This window comes from Mycteria americana, chromosome 17 (genome assembly GCF_035582795.1).
Source record: "Mycteria americana isolate JAX WOST 10 ecotype Jacksonville Zoo and Gardens chromosome 17, USCA_MyAme_1.0, whole genome shotgun sequence".
Lineage (NCBI taxonomy): Eukaryota > Metazoa > Chordata > Aves > Ciconiiformes > Ciconiidae > Mycteria > Mycteria americana.
In genome coordinates, this window is record NC_134381.1 from 13,370,001 (window position 1) to 13,392,006 (window position 22,006).

General features: G+C 38.1%; 1 protein-coding gene across 8 annotated transcripts in view; it reads right to left on the bottom strand.

Annotated features, from left to right (window-relative positions):
• Positions 1–22,006, bottom strand: part of MAPKAP1 (MAPK associated protein 1) — a 109,036-nt gene that overhangs the window by 81,168 nt on the left and 5,862 nt on the right. For 5 of the 8 annotated variants that reach the window (XM_075519984.1, XM_075519978.1, XM_075519979.1 and 2 more), the window contains exons 2-4: positions 16,963–17,287; positions 11,698–11,787; positions 6,734–6,882 (exon numbers count right to left, since the gene is read on the bottom strand). In XM_075519984.1, coding sequence (XP_075376099.1) covers positions 6,734–6,882; positions 11,698–11,787; positions 16,963–17,221 — 498 coding nt within the window. In that variant the 5' untranslated portion in view covers positions 17,222–17,287. Of the gene's footprint in view, positions 1–6,733; positions 6,883–11,697; positions 11,788–16,962; positions 17,288–22,006 lie in introns of those variants that run through there. The other 3 variants (XM_075519981.1, XM_075519983.1, XM_075519985.1) reach the window with 3 other exon arrangements.

Sequence of the window (22,006 nt, forward strand, 5' to 3'; positions counted from 1 at the left end):
ACTGACATTCAGCCTTCTTATCTGCTACCCCAGGCTACAGTTTGGGCTAGAAGGGTGGCTACAGCATCTCTGCATTGTTTTTGCAAAGTACCAGAGCCACCACATGCATGTGAAAACTCCCCACGGCAGACAGCGCCGTACACGCACAGCCGGCCCCCGCCGCACCTACGCAAAGCTGATTCTTCAAGTGACTGTTCCCACCGCAGAATTTCTAACAGTTTTCTGTCTGTGCTTCCAGTTACTTAAAATAAGTGTTCAGCCACCATTACGAGGTGCTTCCTTATCTCATTGTCAATGGTTTTTCTGTATGAAATAACAAAACACATTCTGAAGTATTTTAAATTAAGCAACAGTCAATAATAATACATTTTAATCACTGTATGGAAACCCAAGGACTGTTGCGCTCTAACCTCCACTACAGTATTTAACTGGCCCCTCTGTGCAGGGCTTCTCTCTACCCACCAAACCCCACCAAATCTGCAGGGGCAGAGGAAACAGTTAAGTGCACTGATTAGGCATCAAAACCATTACAGCTTCGACACAGCAAAGAACAAACCAGGCATTCTTAACATAGGGGCGTTTTATTTAAATACAACTCGGCTATTAGCACAACTCACATTAATCGTGTATTATGAAAGAAAATTTATTTTAGAAAGTGGTAATTTTTCAGTTGAGAATCTTCGTTTTAACAAAAGCATTACTGGACTCACCCTCTGTAGAGCAGGGCATGTGATGCTATACATAAGAGAGCGCGTTATGAAACCCTACATCGTTAGCAACGCACGTCACGAATGCCCAGAGATTCTCAGTATTACCGGAGATTTCTCTCCCGAGTTCTCCCAACTGGGTGAGAACTCTTACAGGGAGTTGCTAGACACCAAAGGGAAAGCATGGTACCATTACATGTTTCAGGTGTCTTAAGAACCGCAGTGCAGATTTTGAACCAGGCTGAGCAAGAAGCAGCAGCCTGTGTTTCTAAAAACCTGTTCTGAGGCTGTTCATTCCCCTGGCATCCCTGTTTTCATACACTGTCCACCGCAAACCCACTGCACAGGAGGCGTGCTGACCATGCCGAACTGCCGGTGTGGGCCACGAGGGTAGGGACGGGTGCAGCACCGATGGCCAAAGGCCTGAAGCAGAGCTTCACCAGAACCGCCCAGCCGGGAACACGCTGCTCCTCCGAGCGCCGGTCGCACTGGGCAGAGCCTGCTCCTCCTTCCCTTGGGCGAGCCCAAGCGTCTCCCAAGGGAGGTGGCTCTCCAGCAAAATGAAATAGAAAGGAAATGCAAACAAAAGCCAAAGGAAAGGACTGTTTCCACTTCAGCAGAACAGAAATAGCTTTCTCCTGAGGCCAGGTAGGTCCGTGCCAGCCAAGAACACGGAGCGGCTGGGGTCTCACTGGCGCGGCAGCCCAGGAGCGGCTCAGCACCGGTGGCACTGCCCCAGCGCAGCAGGGCTTTGCAATGCGTCGGCCCTTGGTACAACGACAGCAAGAGGCTTCCCTGCATAAATACTGACCCTGCATTTTTATAAACATTACGTTAACATATATGTTATATACCATAAATGATAACATTATAAACATCTTTATTTCAACTATTCTAGTAGAGCGCAGGTAGTACATCAACCACTAAAAGTGGCAGAGTAAGCAAATACTTTAAAAAAACCCTACACAAACTTATTTAGGATTCAGATGAGGATCATTCTACTCAGCTTAGGGGCAAAACATTTAAATAAAAAAAAAGGCATTTTTTCCACACTGAGATTTTAATCCTGGATTAATTATTTTAGACATTTTCCATATTAATTAAAGCAGTATTGCTTCTTTCTTAAGTTCTTTATCTACTTTCTTTGACTAAAGCTATTTAATACTGGAGATTGTGGAAAACATTTGTTCATGATTATCCAGACATACAGTCAAACAAGACTGAAACAAGAGCAGCATGCAGAAATGTATTTAAGGACTATCATCCCAAAATGCTGCTAAAAGCTATTAACCAGTACGTGTTAATTGCCACAGCATTCATATTAATTTTCACTTCAGGCCCGACATTGTGGAATATTTCCCTTGATACATTTTAAACAAAGTTTAATTTAAGGAACTGCTTCTATCAACACTTATGAAAATTAACAGCCAAGCAATTAGCACTCATGAATTATCCCTTCCCCCATGCTTTCTACAGCATCATTTTTAAAACAGTTGCTACAAGAGAAATTGTTGGTTTTTAACCCATTACCAAAATTAGCCACAAGAAACCCTGTAACACTGTACAGGGTACCATTCCACGCAGTAGGATTTTTAGCATCTGTCCAGCCAAAAATCATGTTGACCTATTTTTATTTATCTCCAGGAGTCAAGTAAACCCACAAAACCCCTATAAGGTCAGGAAAGCTAGACTTCCTTAAATCCTCATTTTCAACTAGTAGTCATGAAAATAGAAATAAAAATATCTTGCAAAAACTCTAGTCTGCATGCAGGAAAGGTTTCTGGCCTTGTAAGTCAAGTTTCTTCTAGAGCTGAATGATCCCTACATTTTGATTGTGGTTTCCCAACTTTCTTCTTTGACTCTTTTCCATATCCTTAGCATCTCTTTTTTTACTACCCTGTAACACTTCTGTGTTTGCTAACACTCTTCTGGGGATGTAGGAGCAGCCATGTGGTGGCAGGCATGTCAAAAATTGAATTGACAAGACATTTTAGCGATCAACATTTCTTAAAGGAAGCAGAGACTTGGAAGAAACATGGATGTGGATTGGCTTCAAAGATGGTTTCAAGGGGAACTCAGGGGAACAGAGACCTTAGGAGTTACTCATTCAGTACGCGGTTCCTACGAAGCTGAACATTTGATTCTAGCATGATTTTCCTCTATTCCAGTAAGGAAATACATCTTGGTAACATTTTTCTTACTAGTGGGAATGGTCATGCAGTTGAATAGCTTTTACACTAATACTGTACTAAATCAGTATCCTTTAAGATTAATACCTCAGAGAAAACTCATCGCCATGCTTTCCAGCAACTCATGCAAGTTACACTTGTGATTTGAAAAGAAATAGTCTGAATTTCTATAGCATGAAAAGATAACACATGCTTTTAAGACAATTAATGAAAGCAGGCAGGTAATGTGTAGCTAAACTGAATCTTGTGAATCTCACAGTTGTGTCGCTGAAATGAGCCATTACAACACTCTTGCGTTTCATTTGTGGTACCTGACTGTGGCTTTCAAATCTGCCTTATGGTCAGTTTTATTTTCCCAACTTTATCAACAGTGGGCAAGCTGGAACAATAAGCCATCAAAATTTGATTTATCAAATTCTGTAAACAGAAATATACCTAAAGTTATCTATAAAATGGATGGTAAATTAATTTGCATGCAGATAAAGGAAATCAATTTGGCCAGTGATTTCTTAAGCCTTCAAGTAATTTTCTATACAAACGACAACTGAAGTAATTACAAATAACGAAAGGCAGCTTTTCATAGAATACTCTCAGCAAGAGTTTTCAAGATTTATTAGCCAAGACGTACAACCCACATGATTTACAAACCATGCAAACAGATGCAGGGGTTAGGTTTACTTTAACTATTTTAAGGAAAACAGTCAAGATACAGCCAGGAGTAGTTATTGTGTGTGTGTCTTTAGTTAAGAGCTGACAACGTACATGAAAGCCACAGGTCTGTCCTGTGCAGCTGTAGGGCAAGAATCACCTGAATTCTTGAGCTGATTAGAATGCTTCCATTGTAGTTGCATTTCACAAGCCATATTCTCTACTATTTTGATAATTAATGAACTGATCAGGAACAAGAAGAAATTAGAGTGCTTTAAAATTTTATTATTTCATAAAATTGCAGAAGTGGTTATGAAAAAGACACTAAATCTGACAGAAAACACCTGCAAGACATAAGCATTTTAATAAATTTGCTTGGTTGATATTAAGGCATGCAATGTTTTCTTATTTTTAACTGATTAGTTTAAAAAGATACATCAAATGGAGGGAGGGGGCAAGAAGGACTCTGACGAGAATGGTTTTCTTTGACTTCAGGTCAGTTAGGGAGCTGAATTAGTGGAAAGTTAAAACCACTCAGAAAGCAGTTAACGCACATGAACACAGAGCTTCGATACAGCAAGTAAAGCTTTCCTCGTGCTTTGCCAGTGAATCACAAAGCGCGTTATTCACAAGCTGAAAATGTGTGTTACAAAACTCAAATATATATAAATATATATATATATATATATAAACCAAAGGCCTAGTTATAATGTTGAAGATTTCAGAGCCACTGTGATCCCTTGAGTAAATACATAATTAAGTAGGGTTTTTTTTAAGACATGTTTAATTAGGCCCCTTGCCCCTCCTCATCCCCCCTGCCTCTCCCCAATTATGTACCATTTCCCCAAGAGATATGTGGCTCTGTTAATTATGTAAATAAGTCATGCACTATTCCCTGAAAGAATTGTATTTATGTGAAAAATACTGCTCATCTATTACAGAATCACAGAATCATATAGGTTGGAAAAGACCTTTAAGATCATCGAGTCCAACCATAAACCTAACACTGCCAAGACCACCACTACACCATGTCTCTAAGCACCTCATCCAACCGTCCTTTAAATACCTCCAGGGATGGCGACTCAACCACTTCCCTGGGCAGCCTGTTCCAATGCTTGATAACCCTCTCGGTGAAGAAAAATTTCCTAATATTATCAATATTAGGAATTTCCTATCCAATTTCCTAATATTATCAATAAAAATATTCCTATCCAATTTCCTAATATTATCAATAAAAATAAATACAACATACAATATTTCATTAAAAATAATTTTAAAAAGCTAGATGGTTTTTGATTTTACATCACTGTCTGAAAATACAAACCGGAAGTAAAATAACTCCCTACTGTTTCTCCCTATAATGTTTCTACTATATCTCAGATGGTCAAGTAGGTATTCGAAAAATAGACAATACATACAGAAGTATAAAAAATAAATTTTATAAGCATACTATTGACAAACTTACCAGAGTAATATAGACAATGCTGTTAAAATTAATATAGTGAGATTATACTCTAACAAAATGCCAATTCAGTTATTTTGGAGAGTTAAAAATGTATTTTGATTTCTAGATCACAAATCAAGTTGATTCGTATCATACCTCAATGTTACTCAATTGTGATTTGTAGGGTGTTTCATTAATATCTCAAACTGTTATGCATAGTACAGTTTCCTTCAAACGGACCTGCTAAATGCATCAGACTTTTAAATAGGAAAATTAAGATGTTCCTTACAGTCAACCATAATTCCTATTAATACAGTAAAAAGTAGTTTGGATTATGAAAGTGGGAAGGACACATGCTTAAGTTCCTCAAATTTCTGAGAAAAATTCTAGCAGGTAACCCAAATCACGCTCAAGTATTAAAGCAACAAGACTGGGACATCACTGAATTATAATAAATTTTTCTTCATAAAGAAGTATTTATTTTATTTTTACTTCCTCTGTACATGACTGTTGAAGTACATTTAAATGTTTGCCAAACTGAAATTTCACGACATAAGAACAGCAAGCTTTGAGTTTAGAAAAAAGGCATCTTAGTGTTATCAGCATCAAAGTACTGCTATCATTTATTACTGAGGCCAGAAATTTTGAAAAACTGAGTTAGCACTAAGTACTACATACTAATGAGTATAAAGTAACGAGAGGCAGCTTTTGCTACGTGGACTTCATAGTTTAAAAGTTACCATTTCACAAATATTCTAAATACTTCTAGACAGGCAATTCCACTAGCATATCTGACTTTCCACTTTAAGAATACTTAACAGAATATGAAATTCTTCCATCACAATGGTAATGAAGCTCAAACTTCATACTCCCACAGGAGACTCCACAAACAAATCCAGCAGAAAGCAGATCTGTGCATATTTATAATTGTTTTGGAACAATATGACACTGATCCATCACACCAATGTTTATATTTCAGTTTCTAGAGTTTATGACAGAGAAAAATATTTGGCAATACAGAGTAACTAAACTGCACACAAGGAAAGACAGTTATCCACAATTCTGAGTAGTATCAAATGCAAGTTCTTGAAATGAATGTAGTCAAGTTCTTGAAAGGAATGAATTTGACCTACCAGGTTTGTAGTGAACCTCCTCCGTGCACTACATAAATGAGTACTTGCGCAGAAGTACATTGTTTAGTCCTTTTTTTGCCCCAGATATTAACCTATTGATGCTTCAGTTTTCCACCCTTAAAACAGACAGTGGCTTTTCCCACTCACTCTCATTGGAACATTTTGAGGATCAAGACAGCATAAATCATGGAATATTCAGCAAGTGCTGTGACGTGGCTAGACAGAATAGGGTTTTTGTTAAATGCCAACCAACCAATGATTTATGCAAAGGGTCTCACGATCAACTCTGCAGAGAGATGTCCTAGGAGTCTGCCACACTAAATGTTTACCTAACTAACCTGCTGGATAAGAAAACAGCAAGGTAAGGTAAGCCTAATGGTAAGGCATAATTTTGTAATGAAAACGGGAGAAACGGTTCTACCGAACCTGGAATCATTATATTTAAGACTAAGAGAAGCATGTTTCTAGATAACCACCTTAAAATAACTGATGGCCTACTATAAAGTCTAATTAAAGCTTGAACAAGTAAATGCACATGAGAACTGCCTAAGGCCTATCATCTTCAGGTCAGGGACAACCTGGATATGAGAGAAAAACATCTGGTCCACTTACCTTGCCGTCAAATTTTGAGTACTCATTGAAGGGGTTATTCAGCTGCAGCGGACACTGTTCAAGTCGCACAGACAGTATCGACTGCTTCCCAGAACATGGAGATTTTACTCTGAAATTCTTTTTTTCAAATAGTGAGCTCAGCTCCTCTGCTGTAGATCAGAAAAGAGATTAGAGTAGTTGTACTAGGAGATGTACAGAGGCTACTGTTTACCACAGAAAGATAACATTGTAAGAGGGAGAACAAAAATCAAATACATAAAACAACAAATGCTTTAGAGGGCAGAATCTACCACCACTCTTTCATAGCCCAAAGATATGAAACCATAAGAAGTTTGAATGATGTTACTGTTTAGGTGGAGGAAAAGATAAATTTTTTCCATACAGAGAGTGGTACTGATCATTACGAGATCCACTTGAGTCAAGATAAAAATCAAGATTCAAAGAGAGAATTACGCATTCCTGGTCTTTCTGCTTGCCTACCTTTTTCTAAATGAACAGTAAATGCTATGCAAAAGAACTGTTGACACATCTACAATACGCCATGCAAAAGCATTTCAAACTGAGCTTGTAACACATGATATTATGCTATATTACAGGACAATATTATACTACCCCATTACTATATTATAATGTTGATATGCTGTCAGCAGTAGGCTTGGGACTACATCTGATCCAAAAGAATCATTTCTTTGGATTTTACTTCTCATGGTAGACTGAATATGGTCTCCTCTCAAAAAAATGTCAAACTTGAAAACACCATTCCAGCTAAACAGTCTGGACAATAAAAAAAAAAGCTTTCTAAAAACAAGGTGATAAGAGTTAGTGAGTTCTTTGTGTGGTCTGTGAAGGCTCATAAAAGCCTCCGACAAGCAGCTCTTTTTATGTGAAGAGACTGCATAGCTGAATTTCCAGCAACAGTTTAACTCAAAATTTATAGGCATACTTAAAAAAAAAAATTAAAAATTAGGGCTTCTTATGTTATAAGGACACTACAAAATCAGGACAGAGCCTGGGGTGTTTTACCATATTAGTACCAATGGGTCTCATCTGCAAGAAACCGTGACTGAATCTGGACAAGTTTCTTCCACATCTGCTCTAGGAACCAAGTACCCCCAAACTCCATCAATCACTACCTGAGAACCAACACCGGCTCTCCTAGGCCGACTCTGCTCTGCGTTCCTACATTTGGATTCTCTCACATCTCAAAGACGTACATGTTGCTTCTCCAGGGAAATGAAACCGCTCCTAAGGCAGAATGACTTGGGACTTGATCTGCAGGGAGTTGGTTAATTTCTTAAAATGCGAAATTAAAACTTGTCAAATTATAACTAGTCAAAAGCTCAGTTTATTTTTATCAGCAGATTGCCTGAAAATTCAGACAGTTGGCAAAAGTGCTAAATACTGGCACTAAGAGATACCCAACAGTTTTGTGAGAGGCTGCGATTAACCAAAAAAACTTGATTAATTCCTTTTTAAATGTGGCAACTTGAACTCCATTAGGTATTCTTTTTTTTGTAACAAACTTATCTGTGTTTTTTAAAAAAAGAAAATCTCAATTACAATTATGCTAGAGTATTACCTTTAACTGGTATTTCTTGGGCATTTGGAAAGTACTCTGTACCCTGGAATTCAATATAATGGTTTTATTGGTTCAAGTGAAAAAGCAGGTCTTTTATCTTCAACTTTTGTCTCTAGGGAAACGTTAAGATGATTTGTTTATCGTTCCCTTTCTTGGAATGTGCAAAAAGAGGATCTCAAGAATTCTTCTGCACTCATTAGTGTGACATCTGTTTTGCTTTGAGTTTTGTACAGCTTTTACTCAAGTCCAATATCTCACATGACTGAAGAGTTTAAATAAGAGTACATTCTATAAGATTGTAAATTCAGCTGGCTGAGATACAGCTTTCCTTTTCCAGAAAACTTCACAATTTCAAAAAATTCAACTCATTTAGGAAGAGGAACGCAAAACCTTCTAAATATTTGTGCAAAAAGCTAGAAGATGATAGATCTTCCATTGAGCATTTTGTCAAATAATTCCTTATAGACTCGGGCTGTGAGAGTTCCAATTCAAAACATCAGAAAAATATTTAAAATCCTCAAATTTCAGGGAAAAGAATTCTCATTTGCACATTAAACTAGCTTTAATTGCATAATTTTTAGTTCTTAATTATAACTAAGTTTTGCCATTAGTCTATACTATATTTCACCTTCTGTGGTTTTTTGTTAGCTACATGAACTATTCTATATGGGCTGAATGCAAGGCTTTTGAAAGATTCCCTTGATATATTGTTAATTCACATTTTATATGCTCTGAAATGAATTAATCTAAGATGCAAATACAATGCTTTATTTCTTGCTTTCATTTAAAAATACCTAGTATTTTATAAAAAAAGAGTACCTTTCATATGTACATCCATATTTGGCTAATAGGACCCACAGACTGCTTTACTAACTTAATTTGATCCCTATGCTGCACGAAGCTGAAATATTCTTTTCATTTTACTGAAAAAGAACTGATGCACAGAAAGGTGATGTGATCGGTGGCACATCAATCAGAACACAAAAAACACACCTCCAGTGTGTTACACTTCCAGTCAATCAACTACCCCGAAGCATCTTTGTATTTGTTAATCCCCAGACCAACTCCAAATGCATGGAGGTTTTCTTTTTCAAGTCCATACACTACTATCGCCTTATCTTTCAGACTAATTCCTGACAATGCAAACAGCTTGTCTCATGACAGCAGGCAAACAGATGATGAGTAGAAAATATTCTTTTTTTCCCTCATTACCATACAAAAAATTACTCGTCTCTCACTTCCCTTTATCCTGGTTAGCGTACTTTTATTTTTGCACATAGTAATTAAAAGTGAGAATCACAAAAAAATACTCAATTGTCAGATGCCTCAAGTTACGACTACATATCCACCTGCAGGACAGCGGGAAGGCTTGCAAGAGTCTCTCTCTACAGCAAGGCACCTCTCTGACGAGCGATCTCTGGAGGTGGTGTCATCAGTCCCTTATACAAACCCACAACTTTCCAGCATCCTTTTAGTTTGCATGGCGTCAACCATAGGCTCGACTGTGTCCAAAGCTCAGATAAACACAGCCAGAAGAAGGCAGACAAATTCTGCCGTCTGAGAACAGCTATTTCTGTTGTTACTGCTTTCATACCTATTTTCCAATAACGCTAAACTCGAGGAACAGAGCAGACAAAGTCTCATACACACACACGACAAAGAGGGAGATACAGCGGATGCCCTTTAGGGCTCCTCTTTTTCCTGGCCTCTTCCTACTGTGCTGTTCTTCATGCAAATAAGTGAGAAACAAGCAGAATCTCTGAGTAAGCAGAGAAGGAAAATCAGCTCTGCCAATAAAGGGAGATACCGAGTGCCTGGAGTTTTTATGCAACTTACCTATTTTTTATTTAAATTTGTTCTGCAGCAGGGAGGGACTGATCTGTTTGACTGCAACCCCAGCACATTCTTGCAGAGGGGGACACCTCCACTGCTGCCGGTTGATAGATTATGTCTGTCTTCAGGGCAACACGTAAAAGGAACTAAATGTTGTGGTGGAGCCCACATGAATAAAAAACCACAAACAGCACAGACCCAGCAGGAAACTGGAGTCCGAGTGCAATTCAGTGTAGAGAAATATCAAGCAGAATATAGTTAGGGATAAAGAAGAAAAATAAAATTGCATCATCATTGGTCATATGCTATAAAATATTGAGCAAAGAGAGTTGGAGGTTATGGTAGATTAAACTTTAAAACCTACAACTCTGCTTACAGAAGTAGAAAGGCAAAAATTTTAGGATGCATTAATAGAGGTATCAAACATAGCTGAACACTGTACTAAGGATTAGTACAACCGTGTTGCTCATGTGAGCAGCTTTGTTCACTCCTCTAAAAAAAAAAAAAAAAAGAAAAAAGATATTATAGAGCTGGAGAAGGTTCTGCAAATGACAGCCAGGAAGATACAAGGATTTAGGCAAAAAAAGGAGATTACACAGGGAGTCATTAAGATATACACAAATTTTGAAAGAAGTAGGCATGACAGACCATACAAAGGTTTGAATGTGTGTCAAATACAACAGGAATAGATAGTAGCTTGAGCTATCAAATGAGAGAATTGAGACAGATTTTTCATTTCATATATTACAATTTAAACTATTTAGAATATCCAGTCAGAAATACTTAATTATATACTAAAAAAAAAGGGCATATTTTTGAGAAATCAGTGATACCAGTTTTTCCAAGGAAGGCTAGATAAGCTAAGGCAGCATTTATTATGCTTTTATTTAAGTAGATCATATATACACATTATTTCTCAAGGCTTTCCCCTTATCTAGAAAAGTAACCACAAAAATATTCTATAAAAGTAACCTCTACGAAACTCTTCATCACATCTGTTACAGCAAATGCCACTGGAAATAGCTAGAAAGCCCTAACTTACATGGAGATAATGATCCTGCATTTTGAATGCAGACACTCGCCAATCACCTATCCACAGAGCAAAGACACGTCCTGCGCCTGACACACCTCCCAATAACACCAAGAGCTTTGCTATCTCCATTTCTTGCTCACTGAGACAATAGAAGCCTTAGAAGATAATGACGCTACAAGATGACAGAATACACAAACACTGTTTTAATACCTTATATTGCAAAAATAAAGCAGCCACTTGAATTAGTTCAGACCAACAAACCAGGTTTTAAACATTTTTGCTTTGCTTTGCCTTTACTAATAGTGTGGAATGCCCTAGTCAGAGCTGAAAACAAACGAGACGCCTGTGGCACACCGCCCCCCCAAGCAATAAACTATGGGAAACACAACCGGGGAATGGACGGCAAATACAATAATTAGTACTTCCTCTATGCCTAAGTGAAAACTACAAACTGAAAATTACAAACCATCAAAAGCAGAAATAAAAACAGTAGGAAAACAGAAGATCTTTTCTTTTTACCTGAGTAAGAAGTATTTCTGTCTTTCCACTGAACATTTTTGCATTTTATTTGATTTTGTCTCTCTTTCCGCAGACGTTCTAGTCTCTGAGCTTGAAAAGAAATATTATAACTATAAGTTTGTCAATGAAAGTTTACTATAAACAAAGACATAATTAACTACCTTTATATGAATAAAGATGTTTTATACTGCATATGTAGGGGAAAAAGTCATAAAATTTTAAAGGTGGCACCCCTGAAAAGCAAATACCAACAAAAACATGAAAATGTTCTTGATTTATAATTGAAATTAGAGGATATAAAACATTAATAGAGATCATAAAGATAGTATTAACATGGAAGAGAATAATAAAATGTGAAAACTTCTGTGATTAATATGACATTTCATTATATAAATCATTAATAACGGTCTTAAAGGAATTTTAATGCACAAATGAACTGAAGTGAATATTACATTACAGGAATAAAATTACTGTTATGAATTACTCTACCCGTTTCAAAAATTAAAGATAAATGAACTCAGACTAGACTATTAAAGTTTTAAATATAAAATCCTTTATCTAAAAATCATGAAAATTATAAAATGTCAAAGCTATATAAATTAGCATAGCTTTTTCTTCAGTGTGCTGAAACAGTTTATAGGTAGTAAAATAAATGATTTGTATCTTCACAACATTAGTCAAATCCTAAAATGAATATAATATTGCTTTACGTATATTTTTGACTCCATCTTCAAAATACGGTTTGAAAAAAGCCTCAAATAGTTATATCATCAAAGAACTTACAGGCCAAGGTACCAGATTAATGCCCTGAATTATCTCTTTGTTGACAGTAAGATCTCTCTCAGGACATGGCCAGCTAAGCCTGGTAGAAGCTACCCAAGACATTGGCCACAAGAAATAACTGATGCTATGAAGTGTCCACTCAAAATAAGAAAGCAGATTAGACTGGAAAGTAGGACTAATAATGTTGATCACTGAAGGACTAATAATGTTGATCACCGAAGGAAACAATTTGCTGGATATATTAGCAATTTTGATCTATTGAGATCATTCATTAACTAAAATGGGTTTGTAGAAGAGATTTTAAAATGCTAAATTACTCTGACAATTTTTAGATACAATTTATGTTCCCTGAGCCATCTCACCAATTAAAAAAAGTTTAATAAATATTTTCTATCCCTCATATTATTATTTTACATTTAGTCTTTGAACTGAACGGTGGACACAGAAGTGAATTTTTTTGCCCTCATAAAAACGCTCAACCTGGGAACTGATGAAAAAAATAATACTTTGAGGTTTAACAGCTGTAACAAGCAGTTTAAGGTACAAACACAAACAGGGACTTTGATGCCTAGTTCCCATTTAAGTCAACATGAGGTTAGTGCCTAAACACCTCTACGTATCTTACTCCTAATGAAATACGAGAAGACGTATCCCTGCTCATAAGTTTAAGTATTGGGTAAAACACTATTGTAGCGTAGCTATTTTATTCTGAAAGAAAAAACTTTTTTTCCAATTACTGTCCAGACTGTAGCTCAAAATTACCTTCCAAAACCCTTTCTTCCCAAATGGGCCATCATAAAATATCTGTTAGATTTATACATAAACAACGGATAAAGGAGAAAACATAGGATAGAAATAAGAATAATGCATGGTTTTATCCGATTTGATATTTTCACCCCTTGTCAAAACAAACACATACTAAAGTGCGCTCACCATCTTCACTAACTCCATCCTATTCTTCTATCTACAGTTGATCACAAACAATCATTTACTGTGGGACTGTATTATAGCAACTCCAAATTAGATGGAATTATCAGTACCTATTAGCAGCCTGAATTATTGAAGAAGCATGTTAGTTTGAAAGCTTTCTGTGTGAAAAATGTCACCGACCAAATGTAGCTCTTGTTTCATTAACTATTATCAACTAGATGAGCCTTTGTTTCTAGTCACGTGGATTGGGAGAATTTGCTGCTTTCCCATATACCCAACACCCTGCACAGACCTGTCTCCACTTCAGTTTTTTTCAACCCCTCTGGATAGGGCCGAAAGGCGGCAGTGAGGAGATGGAGCCCAGAGCCAAAGCCCAGCTATGACCCATCTAGCTCCTGCAGAAAAGGAGGAAGAATTCAGTGGCAGACAATGCCTGTGCTCTCCCCAAACATGATGTGCAATACCCTAACGTGTCTCACCCACTGCACATCCCTTTCAGGACTAAGAGGATAACTTTGATATTGGAATGCACATAAAATTCATTTCCAAATTTGCATACCCACATGAGAACTACCTAATAACCAACACTTCTGTAGTCTCTACAGAGATGTGTCGAGTCTTCTACAATAACACATTATTTCTACAATTTATGAAAAAGATACTATCCTGGTAAGGTACTTCATAATAAAAACAGCTTTGCAAAAGATAACAGAAAGTTATACTCCACTCAAAAACAATGGTTAAAGTCAGCATAAGCAGAAATAATTTTATTTAGCAGGGTATAAAACCAAGGAGAATAATGAAGAGCTTTCATGTTAAAAAAGTCAGCCACTATTACCTGTTGATACACAAAATTACACTATCTTCTCTTTCCAAACCTAAAAACCATCATCTCCTCTTCAAAGAATAAATGTTCCTGCTCTTGCTAAATCTACTCAGGTAGTTATGGATTAAGTAAAAAAGAAATGTCCTTACATTTGCCCATTTTAGGAGCAAAAATTGCAGATTGCACAGTTAAGTTTTTGTACTTATGAGACGTATGAACACTTTGTTCTATGTGTGTACGTATCTGTTTTCTTCCTCCAAGAAGTTAGATAAGTACTTGTGTTACACAAAAAGCATTTATATTAAAAATAGTTAACTTTATTTAATTTATTCCTGTGCTGGTTTTGGCTGGGATAGAGTTAATTTTCTTCACAGTAGTTAGTATGAGGCTATGTTTTGGATTTGTGCTGGAAACTGTTGATAACCCAGGGGTGTTTTCGTTCCTGCTGAGCAGTGTTGACACACAGTCAAGGCCTTTTCTGCTCCTCACCCCACCCCACCAGCAAGGGGGCTGGGAGGGGACACAGCCAGGACAGCTGACCCCAGCTGCCCAAAGGGCTATCCCACACCATAGGGCATCATGCTCAGCATATAAAGCTGGGGAAGAAGAAGGAAGGAGGGGATGTTTGGAGTGATGGCATTTGTCTTCCCAAGTCACCGTTACGTGTGATGGAGTCCTGATTTCCTGGAGATGGCTGAACACCTGCCTGCCCGTGGGAAGGAGTGAATGGATTCCTTGCTTTGCCTTCCTCACGTGTGCGGCTTTTGCTTTACCTATTAAACTGTCTTTATTTCAACCCACGAGTTTTCTTACTTTTGCTCTTCAGATTCTCTCCCCCATCCCATGGGGGGGACGGGGAGGGTGAGCGAGCAGCTCGGGCACCAAAAAGGACTGCCGTGGTTTAACCCCAGCCAGCAACTAAGTGCCAGACAGCCGCTCACTCACTCCCGCCCAGCCATCTCCAGGAAAGCAGGGCTCCATCACACGTAACGGTGACTTGGGAAGACAAATGCCATCACTCCGAAAGTTCCCCCCTCCCTTCTTCCCCAGCTTTATACGCTGAGCATGACGCCCTATGGTGTGGGATAGCCCTTTGGGCAGCTGGGGTCAGCTGTCCTGGCTGTGTCCCCTCCCAGCCCCCTCGCTGGTGGGGTGGGGTGAGAGCAGAAAAGGCCTTGATTGTGTGTCAGCACTGCTCAGCAGGGACGGAAACACCCCTGGGTTATCAACACTGTTTCCAGCACAAATCCAAAACATAGCCTCATACTAGCTACTGTGAAGAAAATTAACTCTATCCCAGCCAAAACCAACACAATTCCTCTTCCTGTATTTTTGAAAAGGGTTCAGTACTGATCAACTTGCATTCTTTGTAGGCTTTTTTCCATCCCGCTCTGTTTCAAATCATAGCCTGATTGCCTTCATAGTTGTATTAGGTTCTGGTGGTTCCAGCACATACAATGGAACATAAAAGACATGCCAGATGAAAAGAGGCAAAACACTGGCTCCCCCATGGACTGAGTGTCCTAACCATTATTGTAGAATGTGCCACCAATTGGAAATTGAAATGGTTTCAATCCATAATTTAAATGGAGATTATTCTATCAGTCTACTCACTTGATGAAATAATCCTTCAGATTATTTTTGGAGCAATTATATAAAACTTTAAGCTTTGCCTCTCCTTCCTCATAAACTATACCATCAACTAAACAAGACCTCAAGGTCAATGCCAGGCAGCCTGGCACACTAAACTTTTCACCATGCCTTAAAGTCAGTTGCAGCTATATATTCAGCTTATTTCCAAATCTAACTCTCCATCACAAGAGATCAGTGCCCTGTCTTTTCTGCAACTTTTGACAACTTCTTATTTGTAAAAGGTATTTCAAGATATTCAATACCATACAACATTTTACTTGTTCGGTAGAGCACAGATGTTTTTTCTGAGCTCTAGGTGGTGTTATAATACCTTCAGAAATCATTTGGAAAAAATATATACTGTAACACAGGGGAAAAAAAAAAAAAAAAAAAGATCAGTACTGACCACCCTGCACTGACCTTCTCATATATATTTTATATCACAGAATTTTCATTCATAGTATTCCTTGGGTATAAGTCTGAATATCCCTCACATGAAACAACAAATGGGACAGCTTTCTTCCAGTCAAGAGAAACTGAACGTATTTGGAAAAGGTGTACACCCTTAAACTTCCTAATTTGGTAACTTAAATCCTAGCTCGAGGTTCTTCTCAGAAATAAAACTTCAGAAGACAAAATATAGACAAATCATTCGTTGGCTCACATCAAACTTCATTCCTCTCTTTTATAACAAATAGATTTGATGCCTCACTAGGTAGATTTTTCTCAGAAAATAACTATCCTGTTCAAAAGTTAACACCCCTCCAGACATTAACAATAGAAATATCAAAGACTGTTCATGTACTTTGGATTTAGACTTGATGTCTTTACAATTTAATTTTTTTTATATATAAAACTGACTACCTCAATGTTCCTCTGTACATGAATAAGTAAAACAGCAATTAAAACTCAGCTGACAGCACACTAAAGTAACTGAATCATTACATGTCCTTTTATAAAAAGGGTCTCGACATTACAAAAGGAGAAGTTTGACAGATACCTAGCTAGTCATGCTCTGATTTGTCCATGCAAGCCAGACTAATAGAAATTGAATTCAAAAGGTTAATGTTATCTTGGCTGCAAACATCACTTACCTGTGTTTGATCGTCTTCTGATTCCAAAGTCCCAGCTTGAGGTAATATCAACTGATTGGGAATATATATAGCCCTGAGTCTCACCGTTGCTTCCCTGTGTTTCTGAACCACTGTCCCCATATGCTGACGAGGGATTAAACTTCTCCAGGTCAACATCATGATCTATCAGGACCATTTCACACATCCCTGTGTCATCACTGGTCACGTGTGACTGCCGAATATGAGCAAGTATAATTGTTGGGTTGTCCAGGAAAGCCATTCTGTCCACAAGTCCACCACTTCACTATACTATCTTCTCTCCATCTTGTTTCATGGACACATGTACCTAGAAATATAACATACACAGCATTTTAGGAAAAACAAACAAAAAAAACCCCCAACCAACCAAAGCCATGGTTCAAGAAGGTTTATATTTTAGATGCACAAAACCTAACTGAGTCAGTTTTGTTCAGTGAATTATTTTTAATTCTGCTCCAGTTTACTTAAGTTACACTGCTTGCTGAGATCCACTTAAAGAACAGTGGTTTTGGAGGACAGCTTGAAACCTGAATCTCAAGACAAGAGAACACAACAGACACCTACAGACAGGTCCCATTACTCTACAACAAATGGTTGCTATAAGGCAAAATATTCTAAGAACTACACATAGAAGGACAGAGAGAAAATAAACACAAGAAACATCTGTCCATTCAAATTAATAAGTTTACAAAACCAGATAGGGTTTTGCATTTCTTTTCACCCATCATAATAGTGTGTTACTGTTTTTCTTCTGCCTCTACATACCAACTCTTCGATTACTTTATTATAGACCCTCTTCAGGTTTTGTATTTCCAGGAAAAACTTCAAACATGAAGAGATTAGTATCTCGGGGCAGACCATTGAACATCTGCTGCTGCACGGCACTTCATATAGGGCAACTGTTGTGATACAGAAAAAGCTCTATGATCATATACCACACGCATGAATTCTTAAGCACTTTAACAACAGTAATTGCCACTTACCTAAAATATTTCATTCAGAGTACTTAAGCAGCCTTACAAAACAAAGCAGAGGGCAAAAAAGAAAAAAACCAACAAACCACAAAACCCAAACCACACCCAAACTGTTATCCTATTTTACTGTAGCTGTGGATTTATAGTTATGTTAATCTAATTCAAGTCTGGGCTGCCTCTAAACAGGGCAACTCCATGCTCCTGTCTGGCCCTGGTCAGGTATTTCTGCCACCTCCCAAAGGCTGACATTAGCACTGGTGTAGCTGTGAGCTGGATCAAAAAAATGACCTGCTGAAAATAACCTGAAAAGAAAAAAAAAATTGCTAATTTTCAGGCTGATCAGTCCGCCAGTGAACAGCTGCAAGAGCACCAGTACCAACATAACACAGGCAGCAGGAATGTCAAAAGACAGAGGAGAGCCAAGGTTCCACTTTCTGCAGCGGTGCTCACGGCCGGCTCAAAGTGACTGCGAAACCTCAGCCTGAGGAAGAGGGAGGTTGGTGCGGTTTTAAAGGCTCAGCTCACAGAGAGATGCCAGACTAGATGTAAATTCCAGAAGTTCAAAATCCCCACTGCTTTTCTAATCATTTGCATATCTGAAAAAAAACCCAACATTTTAATACCAGCTATAGAACTAAATGTGTTTGTTTAGTATTTTGAACATAGAAACAACAAAAAACCCCTATCCTTGCTGTTTGCAAGACTTCTGTCAGCAAGAAGAAAATACCAAAGGAAAAGAAACAATTTTAAATCACACAAAGCCGCATCCCATGAAAATCTGGTAAAGGCAGCTGGCCTTTTCCTGGCAGATTTTAACAGAAGAAAGTGAAAGAAAGCATCAGACAGGCTTGTTTCAGGACCAGCAAACGCATTTCATCATTTCCCCTGCATGCTGCCAAGGGGAAAGGTATATTAACATACAGAGCCCCGCGAAGCAGCTCCTGCATTTAAACAGTTGGAAGCAAAAGTAATACTTTATTTGGACACTCATGACACAAGCAAAATTTTGAAGGTGTATTGTAAATTGCAAACCTACCATCCCTACCAGTATCCTCCCTACCACCAAACATCAGTATCTGCTAATTAAGACATTCGATAAATAGAGATTTACACCTTTCATAATTCAGGCTTTTTTTGCTCCCTTGGCCACAAATATTGCCATTTCTTTTTTCCGAGAGACTGTGTCCTTTCTGCTTAAAATAGACAAATTCGAAGGTATTATATTAAACAACAGACCCAGCAGCAAGAAGGAATTAAATAAAAGAATGGTAGAGAAATAAAACTGACATGCTGCTTGTTATTAATATGCTACTCCTACCATACATTTTAATAAATTATGCTATTAGCTAAGTACGCTCCATCAGTATCCTTGGAGATATTCAAAACCCAACTGGATAAGGCCCTGAGCAACCCGCTTTAGCTGGCCCTGCTTGGAGCTGGGAGGCTGGACTGCCTCTCCAGAGGTCCCTGCCAACCTCAGCAACGCTACGACTCCGAGTTCTATTTTTTATTTTCTGACTATTTCCATTACAGAAAGTAGGCCTGCCCTCCCTGAAGGATTTCTCATTGTCCTCAAAGTGAGAGGCCATAAGGCAAATATCCTACCATAAGGCAACCGTCTTCTGGCTGTAATTTACGTGTTAAAGGCCTTGAAGCCCCAACGTGTGACTAGTATTGTGAGACTTAGAGATACAGACACAACTAAGTATGCAGCGTACGGACCTTCTAAAAAGTGCACTGAGAATGTTCTTTAACGTAATTCTTTACACATCACTTATTAGAAAAGGCCATGCTTACCTGCAAGCAGTAAGAACTTGTTTAAATAAGCAACCGCCTTAGGCTCCTAAAAGGTCTGCAAACTCCCAATCAAAAATTACTGCTGCCCCATCAATGTGTCATATAAATGTTGGCATGTTAATTGTGTATTTATAAGATTGTTAATGGTTAGTTAATTTACCTCCCACACTATTATTGTACTTGAAATGATTTAATGTCTGCTAAGGGAGTTAACAACATGTAACAGCAGATGCGAGAATCTTACCTTTATACTCTGCACCCCGACTTCATGCTATTAACAGTTCGTGTGCTAAATTACCCAAGCTTTTTTACAATTTTACATATGCAATAATTTTTCCCATAAACATGAACAGTGAAAAATTGCCAGAAATTCTATTTCAAACTCTAAAGTTTAATACAAATACATTTTTTCTTCCTCTTCTTCAGGATTTTCAAAAGGATACATTAAAACGGATTTCTCAATAAATTAACGTTAACTGGAAATTCTATGAACAGTTAACAGCCCTCAAAGAAAAAAAAAATCAGGAAAAAAGTTCAGACCCCAAAATTCAGTTCACATTTTTATGCTATATTTTAATAGTTGCTATCTACACAATTCTAAGTGGTTCCACCTTTTGATAAAGGCAAAACACAATTAGATGGCACAGCCCTGGTCTGAGGAACAACGACCTCCAATGAAGTAAAAGAACTCAGAGGAGCAAAGTTCAATTTTGCAGACCTTTACATGAATACCTCTAAGCCTCCATGCCATCAGTTTCAGCAAAATTACAGATACGAGATCAATTTCTAGATCTACCGAGATGTGCCAGCATATCGCCTCTTCCGCATTCCTTATACCCATACACGATTATCACACCCACATGTAGTAGCTGAATTTAACGAAATTCAGGGACTTTCTGAGCATCAGCAATTTTTACACATTCTTCAATCATAAACAAAAAATAAATGCTCTTTTAATACTTGCACTATATAAATACTATTCTACTATTAAATAAAATACTTTGCAGACAGCTGTCAAGCATACTCTATGCGAACACTAAAAATGAAAAGCGCAATGTGAAACCTATGCAACCCTAACAGTATTTGTGTACGACATGATATACAGGGTAGTGTTACGATGATATACTACTTATTGGCAAACACCTTCCATGATTCATCACATAGGTGGACAGAGCTGAATCAGCCCTTCACTTCCTTCTTGATCTTTATTATTCATCTGTCTTACTTTCTGCGTATTATCTCATCAACTCCCTGGATATGAATGCCCTCTCTCACCTTCTCCTTGCTCTCCTCACTGTATTACTGAAGTGCCCCAAAGACCATGGGGAGCACAGCCCCCTATTAGTCTTGTGCAGTTAGAGAACATCCTCAAAGATGTAAAATTGCACCATCAAGAGGCCAAATGACTTGCCAGGTTTCACAGGAACTTTGTAGCAAAATCAGACAGCTGGATCTCAGTCTACTATTTTTATCAGAAGTATTCCTCTTCCAGTAACCCACTGCTATATTTATGGCATCTATAGACTTTCACAGCAAGGGAAGCAAGGCTGTTATGCAGATCAACCTCATTCATAATATGGCACACAATAAGTAATGCAGAACGTTCTAACAAATTATTCAGCTCCCAGTAGGTGACATAAAGGTCTTGAAAAGAGGATATGTTGTTATACAGGCTATACCTTGAACACACAGATGAACACATCTGAATGTGGGGAGGCAACTTCACAAATGTATTAAGTGTTCTTGTGACCCTCCAGCTTGCCTGATATACTGTATTTTTTTAAATAAAAGGAAGATTTTCTCACTTTCCTCTTTCTCCACCAAAACCCCCATACATACCCCAAAAACCAGTCTGATTTATATTCACGTTATCCCACATCAAGTGTCAATGCGATATCAAAGCAAGTGTGAGATAAGGGGAGAGGACAAGCTAAGCACACACCTCTCATGATTGCCATCCTTCCCATCCGTCCTATCAACCCACCAGGTACCAGCGCAGACAACGGCGGACGCAGCTGGAAGCGCTGTCTTGCTGCTCTGGTGCTGGACCACACCGACTTGTGGGAGTGCAACCATGTGTTAACCTGTTCTTACCGCTGTTTTCAGAGGAAAACGTTTGACCTTGAGCATGAAAAACACTGAGCGCAGGTTACCTTACTTTTGAGTGCAGGTTACCTTACTTTTGGGAAAACACAGTTATTTTGGATTGAACTTTCTGGCTTGTTTTAAATATACACGGTTGAATTTGACAAAAT